The 20,239-nt window shown below is 47.4% G+C and overlaps 1 protein-coding gene across 1 annotated transcript in view; it reads left to right on the top strand.

Annotated features, from left to right (window-relative positions):
* The window catches only part of LOC309565923 (uncharacterized protein), a 150,442-nt gene extending 136,412 nt beyond the window's left edge, over nucleotides 1-14,030 (top strand). The window contains exons 22-26 of the mRNA XM_082270953.1: nucleotides 979-1,117; nucleotides 3,646-3,776; nucleotides 10,112-10,219; nucleotides 12,347-12,433; nucleotides 13,907-14,030. Of these exons, the coding sequence (XP_082127079.1) occupies nucleotides 979-1,117; nucleotides 3,646-3,776; nucleotides 10,112-10,219; nucleotides 12,347-12,433; nucleotides 13,907-13,972 (531 nt within the window). The 3' untranslated portion in view covers nucleotides 13,973-14,030. The remainder of the gene's footprint in view (nucleotides 1-978; nucleotides 1,118-3,645; nucleotides 3,777-10,111; nucleotides 10,220-12,346; nucleotides 12,434-13,906) is intronic.
* The last annotated feature ends 6,209 nt before the right edge of the window (nucleotides 14,031-20,239 follow it).

The following is a 20,239-nucleotide window of genomic DNA, read 5'->3' as shown; positions in this document are numbered from 1 at the left end:
TGCTCTGATAACCGATACCTTTTGAGGTGCGATTTGAGCCCATATAAAATGAATAGGCTCAAATCTCACTGCAAAGGATCTCATGGGATTTGCACAGTAATGTGGTGCAACTTCTGTCCAAATCGCACCGCTCCTGTGTGAACCCAGGCTTGTCATAGTGATTTCCGCCTGGATTCACAGGAGCGCTGTGGGAAACCGCATGCGATTTAGACAGGCATCGCCCTGCATTTTGTATGGATGCAAAGGTATCGGTACTCGTCCTTAAAAAAAACTGGTATGGCTCCTTTATACACCAGCAGACCAAGTCCGCCTGTCCATTTTTCTTGCAGTCTTGATCGGACTACCCATTGTTCACTATGGGGAGGCAGATGCCAGCGGTCATGTGGTGTTATATCCTCTAGATCAGGGATTCCCAAACTACGGCCCTGCAGTTCAGGAACTACAATTCCATGCCTAGTCATGTATGTGAATGTCAAGAGTTTTACAATGCCTCATGGGATGTGTAGTTCTGCAACAGCTGCAGGGCCGTCATTTGGGAATCCCTGCTCTAGATCTTTGTAGTTGGACTGCACAATAGTTGTGCCTCCTGACTGCTCCAGTCTTACTGAAAATCTGTAGACTGCATGGACAGTAATGGAGTGCACTGAGAGTGAAGCGCATCCGTACAGTTTCTAGTATGGATTTTATAGTTTTGCATATAGTAGATGGATTCTTCTGCACTAGATCCCCTCAAAACTGTGCATGTATCCAGGTCATCATGTGGAAATGTATGTCATGTAGTGGCACCAAACCTGTTCATGCTTATGAATAGAAAAAAAAAACAGACTAAAGACCTGTCTGCTTCAGATGAAGTAACCTAGAATGCAAATATGGACTGGTGTCTGGGAGGAGTGGGGTGCCTGGAAGGGATGCAGTGTGACCATGGGGCCAGGGTAGGGGAGCTGTGTTCAGCTTTAATGTTCATGTCACCTCTTCCAGGGTCGTCTGTTCTCCTACCCGGATACACACAGGCACCGATTGGGAGCCAACTACCTCCAGTTACCTGTGAATTGTCCTTACAAAGCAAGAGTGGCCAATTATCAACGTGACGGCCCAATGTGCTTCAGCGATAACCAAGGTAATGAGATTGATATACAGTTGGGAAAATAATTTGATCCTCTGCAGATTTTGCAAGTTTGCCCACTTACAAAGAAATTAAGGGTCTATACGTTTTTTATTTTTTTATTTTTATCGTGGGTATATTTTAAATGACAGAATATAAGCCAAAAATCCAGAATAATGCAAATGTTATAAACTGAGTTGCAGTTCAGTGCGTAAAACAAGTATTTGATACCCAAGCAAAACATAACTTCGTACTTGGTGGTGGAGAAACCCTTGTTGGCAAGCATGAGAGGTAAGACGTTTCTTGTAGTTGGTTACCAGGTTTGCATGGAGGTAAGACTTTTCCTGCAATTGGTTACCAGGTTTGCAAAGAGGTAAGATGTTTCTTGTAGTTTGGTTACCAGGTTTGCACACATCTCAGGAGGAATTTTGGTCCTCTTCTTTACAGGCCTCCTTCAAATCCTTAAAGGTTTCTTGGCTGCTGCTACTCAACTCGAAGTTTCCCCTTGTCTCCATATCTTTTTGTATAAGATTAAGGTCTGGGGACTGGCTAGGCCACTCCATGACCCTCATGGGCTTCTTCTTGAGCCAATCCTTTGTTGCTTTGGCGGTATGTTTTGGGTCATTGTCATGCTTAAAGACCCATCCACGTGACATCTTCAGTGTTCTGGATGAGGGAAGAAGGTTCTCATCCAAGATTTTACAATACATGGCCCTGTCCATTGGCCCCTCAGTGCGGTAAAGTTGGTCTGTAGCTTTAGCAGAGAAATCGCCCCAAAGAATGTTTCCACCTCCGTGCTTGACTGTAGAGATTGTGTTCTTAAGGTCTTAGTCGTCATTTTTTTTTTCTTGGCGAGTCTCCCTCCTCAAGAAGGCACATGTACAGTCATGCAATTGAACATCTAAATGATTCAGAGAAGAATTGAGAGAAAGTGCTGTGGTCAAATGAGACCAAAATTGAGCTTGCCGGCATTAACTCAACTCTTGTTTGGAAGAAGAAAAATGATGACTATGACCTTAAGAGCACCATCCCTACAGTCAAGCACTGAGGAGGAAACCTCATGCTTTGTGGCTGTTTCTCTGCTAAAGGTACAGACCGACTTTGCTGCGTTGATGGGCCAATAGACTAGGCCATGCATTGTAAAATCTGAGATGAGAACTTTCTCCCCTCAGCCAGAACACTGAAGATGGGTCTTCCAGTATGACAATGACCCAAAACATACCGCCAAGGCAACAAAGGAGTGGCTTAAGAAGAAGCGCATTAAGGTCATAAAGTGGCATAGTGAGCCTCCAGACCTTAATCCTATAGAAAATTTATGAAGAGAGCTGAAGCTTCGCGTTGCCAAGAAATCTTAAGGATTTAGAGAAAATCTGTAAAGAAGAGTGGACCAAAATCCCTCCTGAGTGTGTGCAAACCTGGTAACCAACTATAAAAAACGTCTTGCCTCCTGTGCTTGCCAACAAGGGTTTCTCCACCAAGTACTAAGTCATGTTTTGCTTGGGGATCAAATAATAATTTTCCCCCTATATACTCCACTCTATGATCTGTACTTCACTCTATCATGCAAAAATAGTCCATCTCTAAGTTGCACAAACAAAAAGCACACACTTCTCCACAGGCTTCCATTATGGGTTTTTTAAATTAGAGATGGTTCCACCTTGCTTAAATTAGAAAAGTGTTTACTACATAAATCCAAGGGGGTCATCTAACACTTAATGCTGAAGAAGGTAGAACAAGTTAAATTCTACATGCACCACCCTACGGCTGCTTTCACACTGATCAGTTTTTGTGTTAAGCGGAAGAAAGATGCATGACCATTAAATCCGATGGAACTCTTCTCCCTGGTCAGTTGCGGGTCCGTTGCGTCTTTCAAAGGCCTGCTTGTTTTTTTGCGCTTTTTAAAAAAAAAAAAAATTTCATAGGTGCAGAATGCACCGGAAATGCGGCAAAAATGCATATGCGTTTTTGCAGCTGAGCAGTGTGACCGTGCTTTTCTCACACACGTTCTCCAAGGAACAAATATTGGCTAGGAGGGAAAGGAATCCAAAGAAATCCTTACCCTATTTCTCAGTTTCCCCAGCAGCTGAAGCTCTTCACTCTTCTGTCTAGTGCTGTTGGGATGGTGGCTGGCCCTCATCTTGCATACAATACAGCAGTGGTCCTCAACTCCGGTCCTCGGGGCCCACTAACAGGCCATATTTTAAGTATTCCCTTGGGGAGATGCAGACTAGAATACTGCAACCACTGAGCAGCAAATGAGATCACCTGTGATGTAATTTAGTCATCTTGCAAACCTGGCCTGTTAGCGGGCCCCAAAGGACCGGAGTTGAGGACCACTGCAATACAGGATTGCTGCTCCTGCATTGTATGTGATGTCAGAAAAATGGACAGTGGAGAGAAGCAGCTTTGGGGGACTGATTGCATGGAGAGTAGGAAGCTCTGGGACCATAGCCAAACAAGCATTTATTCCATGCAATGTGGGTGGGGGCGTTTTGGCATTATGGTGTATATACCATCCTTACTTGTTTGCTTTCACCACGCAGGGGGAGCTCCCAATTATTTCCCCAACAGCTTCTCTGCCCCAGATAACCAGCCTGCAGCCAGGGAGAGCAAATTCCGGGTGTCCGCAGATGTTGCCCGCTACAACAGCTCTGATGATGACAACGTCTCTCAGGTAATCGCCTTAAATAATATCTCTGAACCACCATCCATCCTGGTGGAGGGCACAGCTCCATATGAAGTTCCTTGTTTATTTTGCCAATGTATTGGCTGAATTTTACCTCTTTATTTTGGTATCAAGTAGATATAGGGTTCATTGCCTAAATAGTGTCATGCAATGTACAGTTTAGGCAGCAGCCTTCTGTTATGTTTTTATAGAGAATGCTTTAGTGGATCATCGGTACAAACTAGTTTAAATCTCAAACTCCACACCCAATGTTTAATCCAAAGGTCGTTTAGCCCTTTTCAATGCCAGAGTGTTTTTTTTTATTTCACACATGCTACAAAAAAAAAAAAAAAAAAAAAAAATGATTTTAGGTTTGAAGATTACATAAACCTTCCCCGCCCCCAAACATGATATATTTTCTGAAAACCGACACCCTGGTGAATATAACAGTGGTAGTTCCAATCTTTTTTTATGTCACATGATATTACCGCAAAGGTCTAGGACAATGATGGCGAACCTTTTTGAGCCTGAGTGCCCAAACTGCGACACAAAACCAACTTGTATTTTTCTAAGTGCCAACATCCATCGCCATGCAGCACATTGCCATGCAGCACATCACACAACTCCATCACACAAAATTTCTAGCACAAAATATGTATTGCCCTTCAGCTCACAACTCTGTTGTCCGGCCACATCACGTTAGTGAGCTACACATTACACATCGTCATGTACTTTGTAACTCATAGCACACTTCCTCACCATGCATCCCACTTTCCATACAGCTCATGGCACACTTTCCTCTTCATCACACATTTGGTCCCCCCTCTGAAGTTTACCACCCCCCTCTGCTGTGGGACAGCAGTGGTGCAGTGACACTCATGTAGCCCATCATGCTCCCTCTGCCCACACACCCATAGCACAGAACACGGTCACATGGCGCAGCTCCGAACTCATCTCTGGGCTTTCTCACCAGTGGATTGAAGCAGCTGCATTCGGCAACCTCCGAACAAGCAAAGGCCCACTTCTCCTCCCACGCCCTCTAGTCGATTGGCTGTTCATTCCCTAAACAAGGAAGGTGATTGGCCGCCCATTCGATTGGCTGTTCATCCCACGGCTGGAGGAGGTGATTGGCCGCCCTTCCTGCCGGTCTGATTTGGTCCCAAAGCGTTTTCACCAAAGAGTTATGCTCTGGGTCAAAGTGCTGTGAGTGATCTGGAGGAGTAAGGGCAGTGCCGGGACAGTGCATGGACACTGGGCGATATTTCCTCTCAGTGAAGTGTGTGGAGCTTTTATTTGCTCGGAGCTGCTCAGAAAACTATAGCTTGCGTGCCCAGGGAGAGAGCTCTGCGTGCCAGCAGTGGCACGCGTGCCATAGGTTCGCCATCACTGGTCTAGGAAATACAGAATTACAGTAAAAAATACAAGTTAATTTTACGGCCTACAAATGCATTTAATTACCCAATTGTTTGGTAAAATATAAAGTATAAGGTTGTACCGAGTAAAGATACCCAACATGTCAATCCTTATATTTGCGTGCACCTGAGAAATGGCGATAAACTTTAGTACCCTATATTTTCCATAGGTGATTCTTTAAAAGCCCCCTATAGGTCATCAGTTTAGTGTTATGAAGGAGGTCTGGTGCGAGAATTATTGCTTTCATTCTGGCGTGTGTGGTGATATGTAACCTGTGTAGCGCAATCACCGTTTTTAATGCGTAGGTGCCCGAACGCTTGCGTTTTTTATGTTCGTGGTAGTGGAGGGCCTCAAATTTTTTTTTTTTTGGGTGGGTCGTATTTTATATGTCTGGGTGTAACTTTTTTTTTCATATGTGGTTTCTTTTGGTGACAGGCTCTCTTTAATGAGACATCCAGGGTCTTTTGTCTCCCCTGTACTCTACTGAATGTAATGCAATGCAAATTGCATTACATTCTTTGCCTGCCAAGCTGTCGGGGACACTGAGCGGTGGACCCAGAAGTGACGTCAAACACGTGGCTTGGTCAGCGACAAGGGGGGGGAGGACAGCGGACCCGCTATGTCGGTCCTGCAGATGGGCAAGCAGAGCCCAAGATACATGGCTGGGTTTGCGGGGGTGGATGTTGTTAACCTAGCAGTGGAAGGGTTAAATAAGGTATTTAAAAAAAAAAAAAAAAAAAATAGGCTGCATTACTTGCCATAAATTCAAGTTGTCCCCTGCGTCACCTCTTTGCCATTTGGTGTCCTCAGTCTTCCGGGTTAAATGATGCCGGGTGTCCCCTAAATTGGATGGATGAATAAAGGAACAATGTGAATGCAGGTTATCAGGGACCCTGCCCCCTGGGTAGGTGTCATTATGGTGATCTTCAGTTGCATTTTACTTATACAGAGAGTGGCTGGGCAGTTCTCAATGATACAGAAAGCAGCACTGAGGTGATGTCATTACTCTTTCTACATCAATGAGGACTGCCCAGAGAAGAGGTGACGAGGACCGTGCAGAAAGTCAGTTGTTTAGTATCTTTGCTGCAGGATTAACTCAATTAGTGAGTCAGCATTGCAGCCAATCTATAGGCATGACAGATAACCAACATGATCAGAATTAGAGAATCAATAGCAGCCTACAGAATGTTCTCATGACAAGTAGTATTAAAAGTCCTCATGAGACGGCGGGTCACACCACAGACTGATCAAAGTTCAGTTTATGTTATCATCAGAAGTCTGTGGGTGGAGGTGAGGCATTAGTAGAACATGGGTTTGTGTTGGCGCTGACAAAGGCACCACATTCATATTTAGTCCTGGTTCACACTGGGGCAACTTGTCAGGCGACTTAGCTGCCTGACATGTTGTGCTCCATTCAGTGCAATGGAACCGTTCTTATCAGAGAGACTCCGACTTAGAAAAAGGTTCCTGCACTACTTTGGGGGCGACTTCAGAGCGGCTTGCATTGACTTCTATTAGAGAAGTAGTCTGCAAGCCACGCTGAAGTCGCGCTGCATGGGGCAGCTTCAGAGTCGGGCGACTTTGAAGCCACCCCAGTGTGAACTGAGACTAAGTCAGCACAGCTTGTAGGAAATGGTTAATTGGCCCTGATTATCAGGGAGAACTCGGTGGGTGTTGGAAATGCATGTACAGGGCTGCATGTAATTCACCAGTATGTATGTGTTTTCCTCTAATCAGAAAGTAATAATGTAAGCTAAAAATTAAAATACTTGGCAGGTCTGGGAATTAATGTACTTTGCCCCACCACAGACCATGAGAGACTGTATTATATTACTGGCATCTATCCAGTGTGAAGTAGAATTCTGTGTTTCGCTTCACTTTAAATTGGTTGTTTAGACCAGTCTCTTAACTGTGGCCTGGGGGCCGGATGTGGCCCTTTGTTTGCCTTTTTATCTGACCCTTGGGGCACTATTCCTCCCACGGATTTTAACAATAGGACATAATTCATTCCACGGGCACCAGCGATGGGGGCACTATTTCTCCTACAGGCACCAGCGATGGGACATTTTGGACTCCTGCTGGCTACAGTCAGGCCCCTCTAATGTCTGAAGGATAATAAACTAGCCTTTGTTTAGAAAGTTTGGAGACCCCTGGCTTAGACCAAGCTGGTCCTAGCAAACTATTTCTCTTCTTAAACAATGCGGCTGCTGTAATGCACTTTAGTGGCATTAGCTACTTGCAGTATACAGCGGCTGCCATACTGGAAACTTGCTAGGATGAAATGGTGGGGCTAAATGCCATTCAGAACAAGCTTTGTGTTTTTAATCAATAAATACAAGACTTCCTCTGATTGACTGAAGTGGAGAGGTGGGTGGATGACCTCAGGATTTCCACCTCTTCCAGTCTGAGCAAGCCTTATGTTCCTTCATAAAATGACAAGGCTTCTCCTGAATGGCGGGGAAGCACTCAGTATGACTCCTTTATGTACGGCCATGTAAGTAGAAAAGAGAGTGGCACTTCCAGACCCAGGAACTTGGAAACTTGAGTTTTATTCTTCAAATCAAAGGTACAACATCAGACAGGAACACAAGACAAACTGGACAGCAGATGCGTTTCACACCTTGTGCTTATTCATTGCATATGAATTGCATTAAGCAATGAATAAGCACAAGGTGTGAAAATCGTCTGCTGTCCAGTTTGTCTTGTGTTCCTGTCTGATGTTGTACCTTTGATTTGAAGAATAAAACTCAAGTTTCCAAGTTCCTGGGTCTGGAAGTGCCACTCTCTCTTTTCAACTTACATGGACTTCTCAGGTTACGGACCTTGGTGAGCACCCATTCCTGCAGGACTTCCACAGTTGCTCGGGATCCATCCGGCTCAGCTGGCTGCTTTCAGAGCGGTGATTTGTTTCTTTTTGGTTTCCTTTATGTATGGCAGCAGCTGAGAAGTCGTCCATCCTGCTGCTGGAACACAGTGCTGCATACTGTATGTAGGGAATACTACTACACTGCATTTCAGTGTACGCAGCAGCAGCATTGTTTTACTAATGGAAAAGGTTTCTCCGGCCGATATGTCTAAGACCAGAGCTTCCATGGCTGTCAGCACTTGATAAGAGAACTGGTGTTCTACTATCAAGTATTACACCCTCACATTCCATAGTCCCGTTAGACCCCATATTTGTTTAGATAAGTGTTTTTTTTTTTTTATTTTATTATTTATTCTGAACCGAGCACATCCCGCGACATGCCTTCCTGATCACAAGCCTGTGCAATGACTAGACCTGTGAACTCACCAGTTTGCTGACGTGCTTGTTTGTACAAAGGCCTATTTATGAAATATACCGTATAGAGAGAGATAACAGAGAATGATCCTGTTTTTCAAACCGCCACAAGATATGTAGTGCTCTAACTTTTTTTTTTTTTTTGTGTGTATGCACAGTCATGCTCATCAGATCATGGGTTTTACTTTGTTTGGTTTGTTTTGATGGTTCTCCTCCTTTTTTTTTTTTTTTTCTTTTTTTGCTAAATGAATGGGGTTTGTGATTTTTTTTTTTTTTTCCATCACATTTTCACAAAGTATTATGTGTAAGGCAATTTTTATTTAGCTTTTTTTTTTCTTTTCTCTAGCATAAGAAAGGGCTAAAGCCGCTAGACCCTCTATCAGGTTGGATTCTTTAGTGAAAGATAAAAAAAAAAAAAAAAAAAAAAAAAAAGCACTGCAAGCAAAATCTTTACAGTAAAAGATATTATTCCAAAATACCAGGGTTTCTCAGCTGAGGTTCCAACACTATCTACCTGTCAGTAGCAGGGTAGATTGCTGCAGACATTTGCAGAGCTATGCAGGGAAGCAGCCGTGATAGTGCTGGCTGTGGTGCGCTGTTCCCTACTGGCCCCTCCTATCCATCCCAGGTGCTGGTATGTGATATCACTTGGGATGGACAGGAGGGGGCGGGGAGGAACAGCGTGCCACAAGACATCTAAATAGACGCTTCACTGCGCTGCTCTGCATATGACGTTAAGAGCCCATTCACACAGGGGCGACACGACTTGCCGGGGCAACCTGTGAAGCCGCGGTGCACCGCGACCTCGGTGCGACATGCACGGACTTCATATCATTGAAGTCAATGCAAGTCGCCTCCAGGTCGCCCCAAAGTACTACAGGACCCTTTTTCTAAGTTGGAGCGACTTGTGTCGCTCCTATTAGAACAGGTCCTGTGCTAATCAATGGCAGGCGACCCACCGCGACTTGTCAGGCGACCGTCGCGCTAGTGTGAATGGGGACAAACTGATAATTGAAGACTAGAATAGCCACTGCAACACTTTACTACATGCTGCAGTGGTAAAGAAAAAACAAACATTTTGGCTTCTGCAGTGGTAAAAACAACATCCGTGCATTGCAATATGTTGAAAACCGCATGTCAGCACAATCAACGGATGTGAAGCGTAATGCACTTGGTGTGAATCAGCTTAATTCTTGATTTGACGGTTTACCATTCTGTAGCCTCCACACTGTTTGATATCAGCCAGGTAAGAGACAGGAGGGCTTACTGACACTGGGTTGGAGGTTTGGTAGAGAATACAAGTAAACTCCAGCACACACAGCTATCCTGAGAGTAAGATTGAATATTCTTGATATCCTAAGAGTGGAGATTATTTTTATTCTAATGTTCATTGTTGGCAGGTTTTCTTTTAGCAATCCATAGACTTAAAATAGAAATTGATCAGTCTGGCTGTCCTGAGATGGATTGGGCAATTTTCAGACAAATCTAGCATGCATGGTTTTTTATACCCGCACAGAAGACCAACAAATATATAAGTAGACTGAGGAGTAAAAAGGTTTTGGTGCACAGTGTGTCTATAACATTAGCCTGGTCATTGGACATAGATATGGTATAGCTGTCATGTGACTTGGTTTATGTGGCTACCTTGCAGGTCCGGGACTTTTACACCAAAGTTCTGTGTGAAGAAGAGCGCAAGAGGCTCTGTGAGAACATTGCCGGTCACCTGAAGGGTGCCCAACTCTTCATCCAGAAAAGAGCTGTGAGTATCGTCTGCAATAGAGTTTATTAAAGAGCACCTGTCATGCATAGTTATAAAAGTTATTTTGCACTTGTGAAGATCCTACAACTTTCAAATCTAAGTTCACCTTTAGGGGAAGAAAAATAATAAAGGCACATACTTTTGCAGAAAAAAAAGTGCATTTAATAAATATATATTTTTTTTTTCCCCCCTACAATCATGGGTGCATGGTTGGGCTCTTGCAGACTCTCCCTCTGTTTCTGCCTGTAACTCTCTACAAGCTTTCAATAAGGCCATTGGTGCTTGTTGGTGCTGCTCCAGGCTGAGGTATAGGGCCCCGCTGGCACTCAGGATAGTAGGGATGTCAGCATTAGGAAAACTCATCCAGTGGGTAATAGACATTGAAGCATGAGACCGCCACTCATCATAGCCAATCCTAGTGTGGATGTGTGCATCCCCCGAGGAGCAGCATTGACTGGGGCTTTCATATCCATATGGGCTTTAAAGCAATTATTAAAACTTGTTTGTTTATAAGATTTTTTTTTTTTTTAAACTTACCTGCTCTATGCAATGGTTTTGCACAGAGCAGCCCGGATCCTCCTCTTCTCTGGTCCCACACCGGTGCTCCTGGCTCCTCCCTCCTGACGGGTGTACGGAGCCGCATCTCAGGTGCACCCAAACAGGCATGCTCCCGAGATGCGGCTCTGTGTGTCCATTCACACACACAGCCGTGGCCCAGTCCCACCCCCTCAATCTCCTGTAAGGTAAAAAGCTGCAGAAAGAGTGAATGGACTATGGCAACGCTGATCAGTAGATTGAGAACTACAAGCCATTTGCTTATTTATTCACAGATCTCTACAGATTCTAAATGCAGATGTAACATGTTCCAATGGTCAACTTTTAAGTTCCTCTGCTTGTATGAATTAAAGCAGACCAATGCTCAGGCTCGGTTCACACTGGCGCGATGTGGAAACCCTGCAAATCCACTGCGAGTTACCGCATTGCAGGCAGTTTGCACTGCAATATGCGAATCGCTGGGAGAATGAGTACAAAATTAATGACACCCCCAGATCAGCATATCGCAGTGCAAACTGTCAATTCAGACAGGAATCGGATCGTATGGGTGTGACCAACCATGCCCATCATTTTTTTTGTGTGGACCAAAAAAGGGTCCTGCACGAGTTTGGTCCGAATGCAACGTGAATTCAGCCATACAATCGGTATATTTGAATTTGCATCGCATGTGACTTGCAGAGCAGTGCGATGTCTGGCATTGCTACGTGTGAACCCTCAAATGTTGTTTAACGAGCTTTGCTGCGATGGATAAAAACCTGTAGACATCCAGCCTGGTACCAGACCCTGATTAAAGGGGGGGGGGGGGAGGTTTAATTTTAATTTGCAGGAATATGTAGTATGGAAATGTTGTATATGTGGGGCGCACAAATAGTTTTTGGGAAGAATTGTCTGGGTCTCCATATTTCTGGTGCCGATACATGGGCTGAAACACTTGCTTTTCCCAGAGACAATGTTGCTGCGGGTTCACTTCCTTGGAGCCCGAGGCACTTTAGTCATGTGATTTCTGTAAAGGTGAGAATCGGCATTTAGACTGGACAACCCTCACAGATCATGTGACTAAAAACCCAGACCTTCACACATTCCAGCAAAGAAGGGAGTCTGTTTAGGAAAGGCAAGGATTTCTCTGCATCAATCCAACAAGGAGATGAAGTCCAACCACAAAATTGTAGTTCTTGGGAAAAGTTTGTTTTCCCACAGTAATTGGGCCATGATTATAGAGGGGAGGAGGACCATTGGGGCATTAGTTTATATCTGCAAGGGTGGACAACCAGGACACGCCACAATTGTATCATATGGCCGTTTGAGTTTTTTCCCATTTTCAGTTTAAGAGATGTCCCATTAATCTACAACTTCTTTTTTTTTCTATATCTTGTGAGTATTCCCATAACTCCATGGGTTCTTTTTGATTACATTAGAGCTTTTCAGCAGCGTATTTGGAGAATATGTTCTATCTAGGTGCCACTTTAACTGGGTGATTTTCCCTCGCCCTGTAAGAGTTTATGAAGTGAGGAACCATCCTTGGGCTGGAACTTATTTCATTCGGTAATCCCTGTTAAATTTTCCTTCCACCAGGTGAAGAATTTCACTGACGTTCACCCGGATTACGGCAACCGTATCCAGGCTCTGCTTGACAAGTACAACGCTGAAGGACACCATAAGGTAATGTGAAGTGCTGCTCTTTCTTCCACTAGGTGGAACCCAAACCTTACCAGTACTAAGGATTATGGGGTGTGACGATTTAATTCCCGGGGAGGGGGGAGTTTCCTTATCTATACACTAGTGGCTGTTGTCACCCCTTCCAAGTAGTCCCCTTGTGAAGTGACACACTTTTTTTTCTAGACATCTGTGCCACTGCTTGAATCATTCCTGGATTTCATTTTCTGGAACTCTATGCCGGATTGTCATCAAATCTGTGTCCTTTTTTAAGGAATTTTTTTTTTAATATTTTTAAACAGCCAAAAGTCTCCAGGCTCATTCACACCATACGTTCATGAAAACTGATGGGAATTGAAGAGAAAACCACGCAGATTTCACTTGCAAAGACATCAGATTTCATGAATGTTGACATCGGTTCTGTGCCCTGTTCACACCAATGTTGATGTCACGTCAATTTTTTTCCAGTGCAGAAAACTGCATACACCATGCAGATTCCTGCACAGAAAAAATCTGCATGCTGTGGTGTGAACAGGGAACATACAGAACCATATTTTTTTTTTGGGTGCCCTTGCAGAATGCATGCAGAAAAACTGTCTCTGCACCATGGCGTGAACGAGGACTCAGGGTGCTAAGTCAGGGAACAACGTGGTTGGTCAAGTTTCGGAATGGATTTCTGTGCCAGTAACTCAAACACTTCACCACGACAATGATCTTTCCTATGATGCATTAAGAATCTACTTGTCATTCCTATTCTCTCAGCAAACATTTCCTTTAAATGACAGGGAATATAAATGTTTGGCTGTGAACCGTACATCCTTGGAATCTAACCTCATTTTGGGCTTTTAATTTAAAGATCAGCTCCAACCAAAACCTTGTGTTCTATTTAGCAGGGGTAATATGCAACTGTGTATGTACAAGCTTCTGTCTCTGGGTATTGCTGAGTTTGAAGGACACACAGATCCAATGCCTTCGTTTTTCCGGCACTCCAGCTACATATGAGATGACCATCTTACCATGAGTTCTGCTTTTCCCCTCTACTCAATGGGTCCCATGTTTTTCTAGGCCCGGGAGGTCAACTGGTTTGCTAGGGGTCTGAATGGACCATCTACATCAGGAGTCTTCAAACTATGGCCCTCCAGTTGTTTAGAAACTACAATTCCCATCATGCCTAGTCCTGTCTGTGATTGTCAGAGTTTTACAATGCCTCATGGGATGTGTAGTTCCGCAACATCTGGAGGGCCGTAGTTTTAGGATCCCTGATCTACATAATGTGATGGGTTTTTCTGGGTCAGTAACCCAGTATTGAAGCCAGAGGCAGCCAGCTAGCTGGCATTTTGAGCAGATCAGCAGCCTCCACAGTTTCTCCCAATGCAGATTTTCTTCAGAACACAATACACTTGTCCATTCATTCATCTATTTTTGTCTTCGGAAGGTTTTAATTTGTAATTGCTAACGACACTTTTTGTTCTTTTACAGAGATCGATCAAGACCTACACTCAGCATTCCGCTCATGTGACCGCCAATGACAAGGCCAACCTGTAACCGTGCTCATCATCCTCCTCAGTGATCCGTCCAATAATTTTTTTTTTTTTTTTTTAATTTTAACTTTCAGACCTAAAATGATTGTTTAAAAACCGTGCTACAGAATTCCAAAAATCTTTCTGGTTAATCAATAAACTTTTATACTAAGCTACTGTTGGCTTCAGGAACATCCTGCACTTGTATTTTCCAGGCTGAAGCAATAATCGCACAAAGGCAGATATAAACCGAATGATACTGGAAAAAAATAACCGAATATGCAACACAGCTTGTGTATGTAATACTAACTTTCTGTCCAAACATTTCCAATAGCTGACTTTACTGAGCACCGCTGACAATAACTTCTTACTCTGTGCCTTCAAATGACAGATTCAGCTGATTGCAGTAAAGGTGATGCAAATAATCGTACAGCTCCTACATTACACGGTGAATGTTGGGGGAGTAGCTGACTATCCGGTGGCTGGCAAATGTAGTTCATTAAGCCTACGACTGTCTACTAGATGATAGAATAAAATCTATTGCATATACAATAGTCTCACTGGTTTCTTCTTGTTGGGAGTCAGCTGGAAGCATGCTGCAAATGTGAACTAATTATGGAATTGTTTTGTACAATAAACTTACCTGCAGCTAATAAATCCTTTTTGTTGAGTTTTTTTTCTTTTTTCTCTTCGCACTTATTCAGGGATGCCGAGACCTGAACATCAGAAGCCCCGGTTCACAGTGGAACGTGGTGTGCAGGAAACTGGCGCTTTCTGCATGTTTCCTGCACTGTTCAAATTAGGGATCGACCGATTATCGGCAAAGCCAATACATCGAGGGACGATCTGCACTTTCCCTGATCTATCGAAATCAGCCACCAAGGTGACCGATATTGCCGATATTTTGGGAAAGTGTTGTACAGGAGAGATGCCTGCAGCTAGAGGCATTACCCCGGTACCGGCATCCATAGCTGACGGTTGGCTGTCTTGTAATGAGAACTGATGCGGCTGAGAAGCCGCTCGGCTGTCATTACAAGGAGTGGGAGGGGATGTCCCACCGGTAGACCCAGGCAACCAGCCTGCACGGCTGCTGAAGACCCGATCAAAGCCGCATTCGGCTCTGATCGGGTCTCCATGCAAAAACCCGATGCATTGACCAAACTGTCAGTATCGGCAACGAAAAAACGATATCGGTCGATCACTTGTTCAAATCCCATTGCCCTTGCTATCTGTAGCAGATGTCAGTGCAGTGTTGACACCCCAAATGCAGTTTGTTTGCCTGAACTGGATCGCATAGTACAAAACTACCATGCCATCCGGTTGCAGTGCATTTCCAAAAGTAGTGCAAGCCACTGCTTTGATGTGATTTGAGCCCGTTCATAAATGAATAGCCTCAAATTGCACAGGAACGCGGTGCACATTCCTGTGCGATTCAGTGTGAACCAAGGCTAAATGGGCCATTTGTTTATGTGGCTGCAAGTGCTGCATGCAAGCAGCCCATGTAAGTCTATGGGGATGCAGTGGCTGCACAGACAGCGCTGCTGGTCCTAGTTTGACAAGGATGTGGGTGAGCACCCCTAAATGTATACTGTCTGCGTTTGGGGCCGCTCACCCGCAACTACACGTCTGTCAAATTGGAATGAGTGGCTGTGTCTCCATAGACTTCAAGATGGGAAAAAAAAATATCAGGGACTGATGCAGGCAGTGAAGCACGAGTACCCAGCGGATATTCCATAATGGTCCTAGCAGGGACAGACTAACAACTCATGGGGCTCCTGGGAAATAGAAGATCATGGGGCCCCCTGCAGGATCCCTGCTCACTGGGGCCCCCTGTCCACACTCAAGTCACACCCACCCAAAGTCCCACCTACATATTGCACTGCCCACATTACATGTGTTTGCCACAGAATTTCCTACACGTTGTTCAAAGTAAATGTTTAATAAAGGTAAGAAAAATAAACTTGCATGTCAGACTGTCTGTCACTTGCTACAGGCGTGTGCAAGTATATGGGGTGTGCTGGATTATCCTACAGGTATACAAAGCAAGATGTCATATAGACTCCTCACCTTCCAAATTTTACCCTTCACAAATGGCACCAGATCCAACTCATAGATAATACCAGACCCCCCTTTCATAAAAATATCCCCCCCCCCTCCCATCACAATAATATCAGATTCCTGTATCCACAGTCCCAGACAACACCAGACTTCCTGTACCCTCCCACTAGAACAGGGGTACTCAAATATAAAATTGAAAGGTCCACTTACCAATTTTCCATTCAGTCCGAGGTCCGGAAAAGTTACCGTCTGGCTGCTGGTCCTGGCTTCTGGTCTCTGTGGTGCTGTCTGGTGTTGGCTCTGTGCTGTGATGTTGGCTCTGTGGTGCTGGGCTCCTGTGCGATATCCCACTGCGGCTGTCACTGAAAATGGTGCATCTTTCTAATTCCTTCATAGTTCCGGTTCACAGGCGGAGTGATATCAAATGCACTCCACCTGTGAGAGGAGGAGCCGTACAGAGAAAGCAGGCGGCTGCAGCAGAGAGCAAAGCCGCTGCTTCCTCTGTACGGTTCCTTCTCTTACAGACAGAGTGCATTTGATATCACTCCGCCTGTGAGCCGGAACTATGAAGGATGCGGCGGCTCCATTCCCTCACTGCAGCGGGCGGGCGTGTGACGTCACAGGTTGCTAGACGCCGGGCGGCCGGTGATCTAGCAACCAGTAATAAAAGAAAGTAGGCAGCGGTCCAGATCTAAGGGCGTCGGGGTCCGGGCACGGCCCGGAGTCCGCCTATTGAGGACCTGGGCACTAGAAGATAATACCAAGACCCCTGTAGCCCCTATTCTTAGATAAGACCAGTTTCCTAGACGCCCAAATTCCAGATAACACCAGAACTGCTGTATCCCCTACTCCTGGACAAAACCAGACCCCATAAACCCCCCCAATTCTAGAGAACACCAGACTCCTTGCATGACCCCACTTCTACATAACACCTTAACCACTCCTGTATACCTCCTACTCCTCCTAGATAACACCAGAACCACTATACCCCCCACTCCCAGGTAACACCGGACCCCCCCCCCCCCCTCTACCCCCCACTCCTAGGTAACAGCAGAACCACTATACCCCCTGCAACTAGATAACAGAACCACTTTACCCCCCACAATTGGTTAACACCAGACCCCCCCCTATGCCCACCCACCCCCTACTACCAATTGTGGAAAATGTGTATCCCCCTGGCAGGGATCTCTGTGCCCCCATTAGGTAGTGTGCCCCCTGGCAGGGATCTCTGTGCCCCCACTGGATAGGGTGTGCCCCTTGGCAGGAATCGGTGTACCCCCTGATGTTTTTCAGGTTAGGACTCCAGCCTGGAGTGGGCATTTCTTTGCAGCTTGGGGCCACAGGAGACACAGCAGGACGTGGTGTACCCCTCCCCCCCCCCCGACCCATTAGAGCGGTGATGGGCTGGGTGCCGCTTGCAGGACATTTCCATCGGCTCAGATCACACAATGATGATGAAGCCCCCACAGTACATGTAATACTCCTCCTCCTCCTCGTCCCCTGACATAAGGACCGGTGTGAGCCAGATACAAACACAGGTGCTGTCAGATGGGGGGGGGGGGGGGCGCAGTGGGCAGAGACTTACAGCAGACAAGAGGTCACCCAATAAAGATAGCAGCCCAGGAGACTTTCATGGGGCCCCCTACTGTGCCGGAATGGTCAGTCCACCCCTGGAGGGGGGTCTGGGGGCATTGAGGAGGGAAGAGGTCTGAGGAAGAGAGGGGGGGTTTGCGGAGGAGGGGAGAAGTCTGGGGGGTTTGGGGAGGAGATAAAACTTAGGGGGTGTCTGGTGGGGGGGGGGGGTTTGAAAAGGAGGGGAGAGGTCTGAAAGGGTGTTGGGGGGGGGGGGTAGGTGTGAAGAAGGGGGGTTTGAGGAGGAGGGGTCTAGGGGGTTTGGGGAGAGGGGGAGGGGAGAAGCCTGGGGGGGGGTCTGAGGAGGAGGGGGGTGTCTATGGGGTTTGAGAAGGGGAGAGGTCTGGGGGGGGAGGGTGGTGTTCTGGGGTGCTTGAGGAGATGAAGGGTCTGAGGAGGAGGGGAGATGTCTGAGGAGGTTTAGGTAGGGGAGAGGTCTGAAAGGGTGTCTGGGGGGGGTCTAAAGAAGAGGGGGGGGTTTGAGGAGGAGGAGGGGAGAGATGTCTAGGGGGTTTGGGGGGAGGGGAGAGAGGTCTGGGGGGTTTGAGGAGGGGAGAAGTCTTGGGGGGGGGGGGTCTGAGGAGGAGGGGTGTCTATGGGGTTTGAGGGGAGAGGTCGGGGGGGGGGTGTTCTGGGGTGCTTGAGGAGATGAAGGGTCTGAGGAGGAGGGGAGAGGTCTGGGGGTGTTCTGAGGAGTGGGGGGGGGGTCTCTGGGAGGGGTGTCTATGGGGTTTGAGAGGGGGGAGAGGTCTGGGGGGGTGTTCTGAGATTTTTGAGGACATGAAGGGTCTGAGGAGGAGGGGAGAGGTCTGGGGGGTGTTCTGAGGAGTGGGGGGGGGGTCTGGGAGGGGTGTCTATGGGGTTTGAGAAGGGAAGAGGTCTGGGGGAAGGGGGTGTTCTGGGGTGCTTGAGGAGATGAAGGGTCTAAGGAGGAGGGGAGATGTCTTGGGGGGGAGGGGTGTCTATGGGGTTTGAGAGGGGGAGAGGTCTGGGGGGGGGGTGTTCTGAGATTTTTGAGGACATGAAGGGTCTGAGGAGGAGGGGAGAGGTCTGGGGGGTGTTCTGAGGAGGAGGGGGGGGGGGTCTGGGAGGGGTGTCTATGGGGTTTGAGAAGGGAAGAGGTCTGGGGGGGGTGTTCTGGGGTGTTTGAGGAGATGAAGGGTCTGAGGAGGAGGGGAGATGTCTGGGGGGTGTTCTGAGGAGGAGGGGGGGGGGGGGGGTCTGGGAGGGGTGTCTATGGGGTTTGAGAAGGGAAGAGGTCTGGGGGGGGGGGGGGTGTTCTGGGGTGTTTGAGGAGATGAAGGGTCTGAGGAGGAGGGGAGATGTCTGGGGGGGTGTTCTGAGGAGGAGGGGGGGGGGTCTGGGAGGGGTGTCTATGGGGTTTGAGAAGGGAAGAGGTCTGGGGGGGGGGGGGTGTTCTGGGGTGTTTGAGGAGATGAAGGGTCTGAGGAGGAGGGGAGATGTCTGGGGGGGTGTTCTGAGGAGGAGGGGGGGGGGGGTCTGGGAGGGGTGTCTATGGGGTTTGAGAAGGGAAGAGGTCTGGGGGGGGGGGTGTTCTGGGGTGCTTGAGGAGATGAAGGGTCTAAGGAGGAGGGGAGATGTCTTGGGGGGGGAGGGGTGTCTATGGTGTTTGAGAGGGGGAGAGGTCTGGGGGAGGTGTTCTGAGATTTTTGAGGACATGAAGGGTCTGAGGAGGAGGGGAGAGGTCTGGGGGGTGTTCTGAGGAGGAGGGGGGGGGGTCTGGGAGGGGTGTCTATGGGGTTTGAGAAGGGAAGAGGTCTGGGGGGGGGGGGGGTGTTCTGGGGTGCTTGAGGAGATGAAGGGTCTAAGGAGGAGGGGAGATGTCTTGGGGGGGAGGGGTGTCTATGGGGTTTGAGAGGGGGAGAGGTCTGGGGGGGGGGGGTGTTCTGAGATTTTTGAGGACATGAAGGGTCTGAGGAGGAGGGGAGAGGTCTGGGGGGTGTTCTGAGGAGGAGGGGGGGGGGGTCTGGGAGGAGTGTCTATGGGGTTTGAGAAGGGAAGAGGTCTGGGGGGGGTGTTCTGGGGTGTTTGAGGAGATGAAGGGTCTGAGGAGGAGGGGAGATGTCTGGGGGGTGTTCTGAGGAGGAGGGGGGGGGTCTGGGAGGGGTGTCTATGGGGTTTGAGAAGGGAAGAGGTCTGGGGGGGGGGGTGTTCTGGGGTGTTTGAGGAGATGAAGGGTCTGAGGAGGAGGGGAGATGTCTGGGGGGGTGTTCTGAGGAGGAGGGGGGGGGGTCTGGGAGGGGTGTCTATGGGGTTTGAGAAGGGAAGAGGTCTGGGGGGGGGGGGTGTTCTGGGGTGTTTGAGGAGATGAAGGGTCTGAGGAGGAGGGGAGATGTCTGGGGGGGTGTTCTGAGGAGGAGGGGGGGGGGTCTGGGAGGGGTGTCTATGGGGTTTGAGAAGGGAAGAGGTCTGGGGGGGGGGGGTGTTCTGGGGTGTTTGAGGAGATGAAGGGTCTAAGGAGGAGGGGAGATGTCTTGGGGGGGGAGGGGTGTCTATGGGGTTTGAGAGGGGGAGAGGTCTGGGGGAGGTGTTCTGAGATTTTTTAGGACATGAAGGGTCTGAGGAGGAGGGGAGAGGTCTG

This window comes from Pelophylax lessonae, assembly GCF_965119305.1.
Source record: "Pelophylax lessonae genome assembly, chromosome: 10".
Classification (NCBI taxonomy): domain Eukaryota; kingdom Metazoa; phylum Chordata; class Amphibia; order Anura; family Ranidae; genus Pelophylax; species Pelophylax lessonae.
Note: the sequence above shows the minus strand (reverse complement) of the source record. Positions and strands in the feature narration are given on the sequence as shown.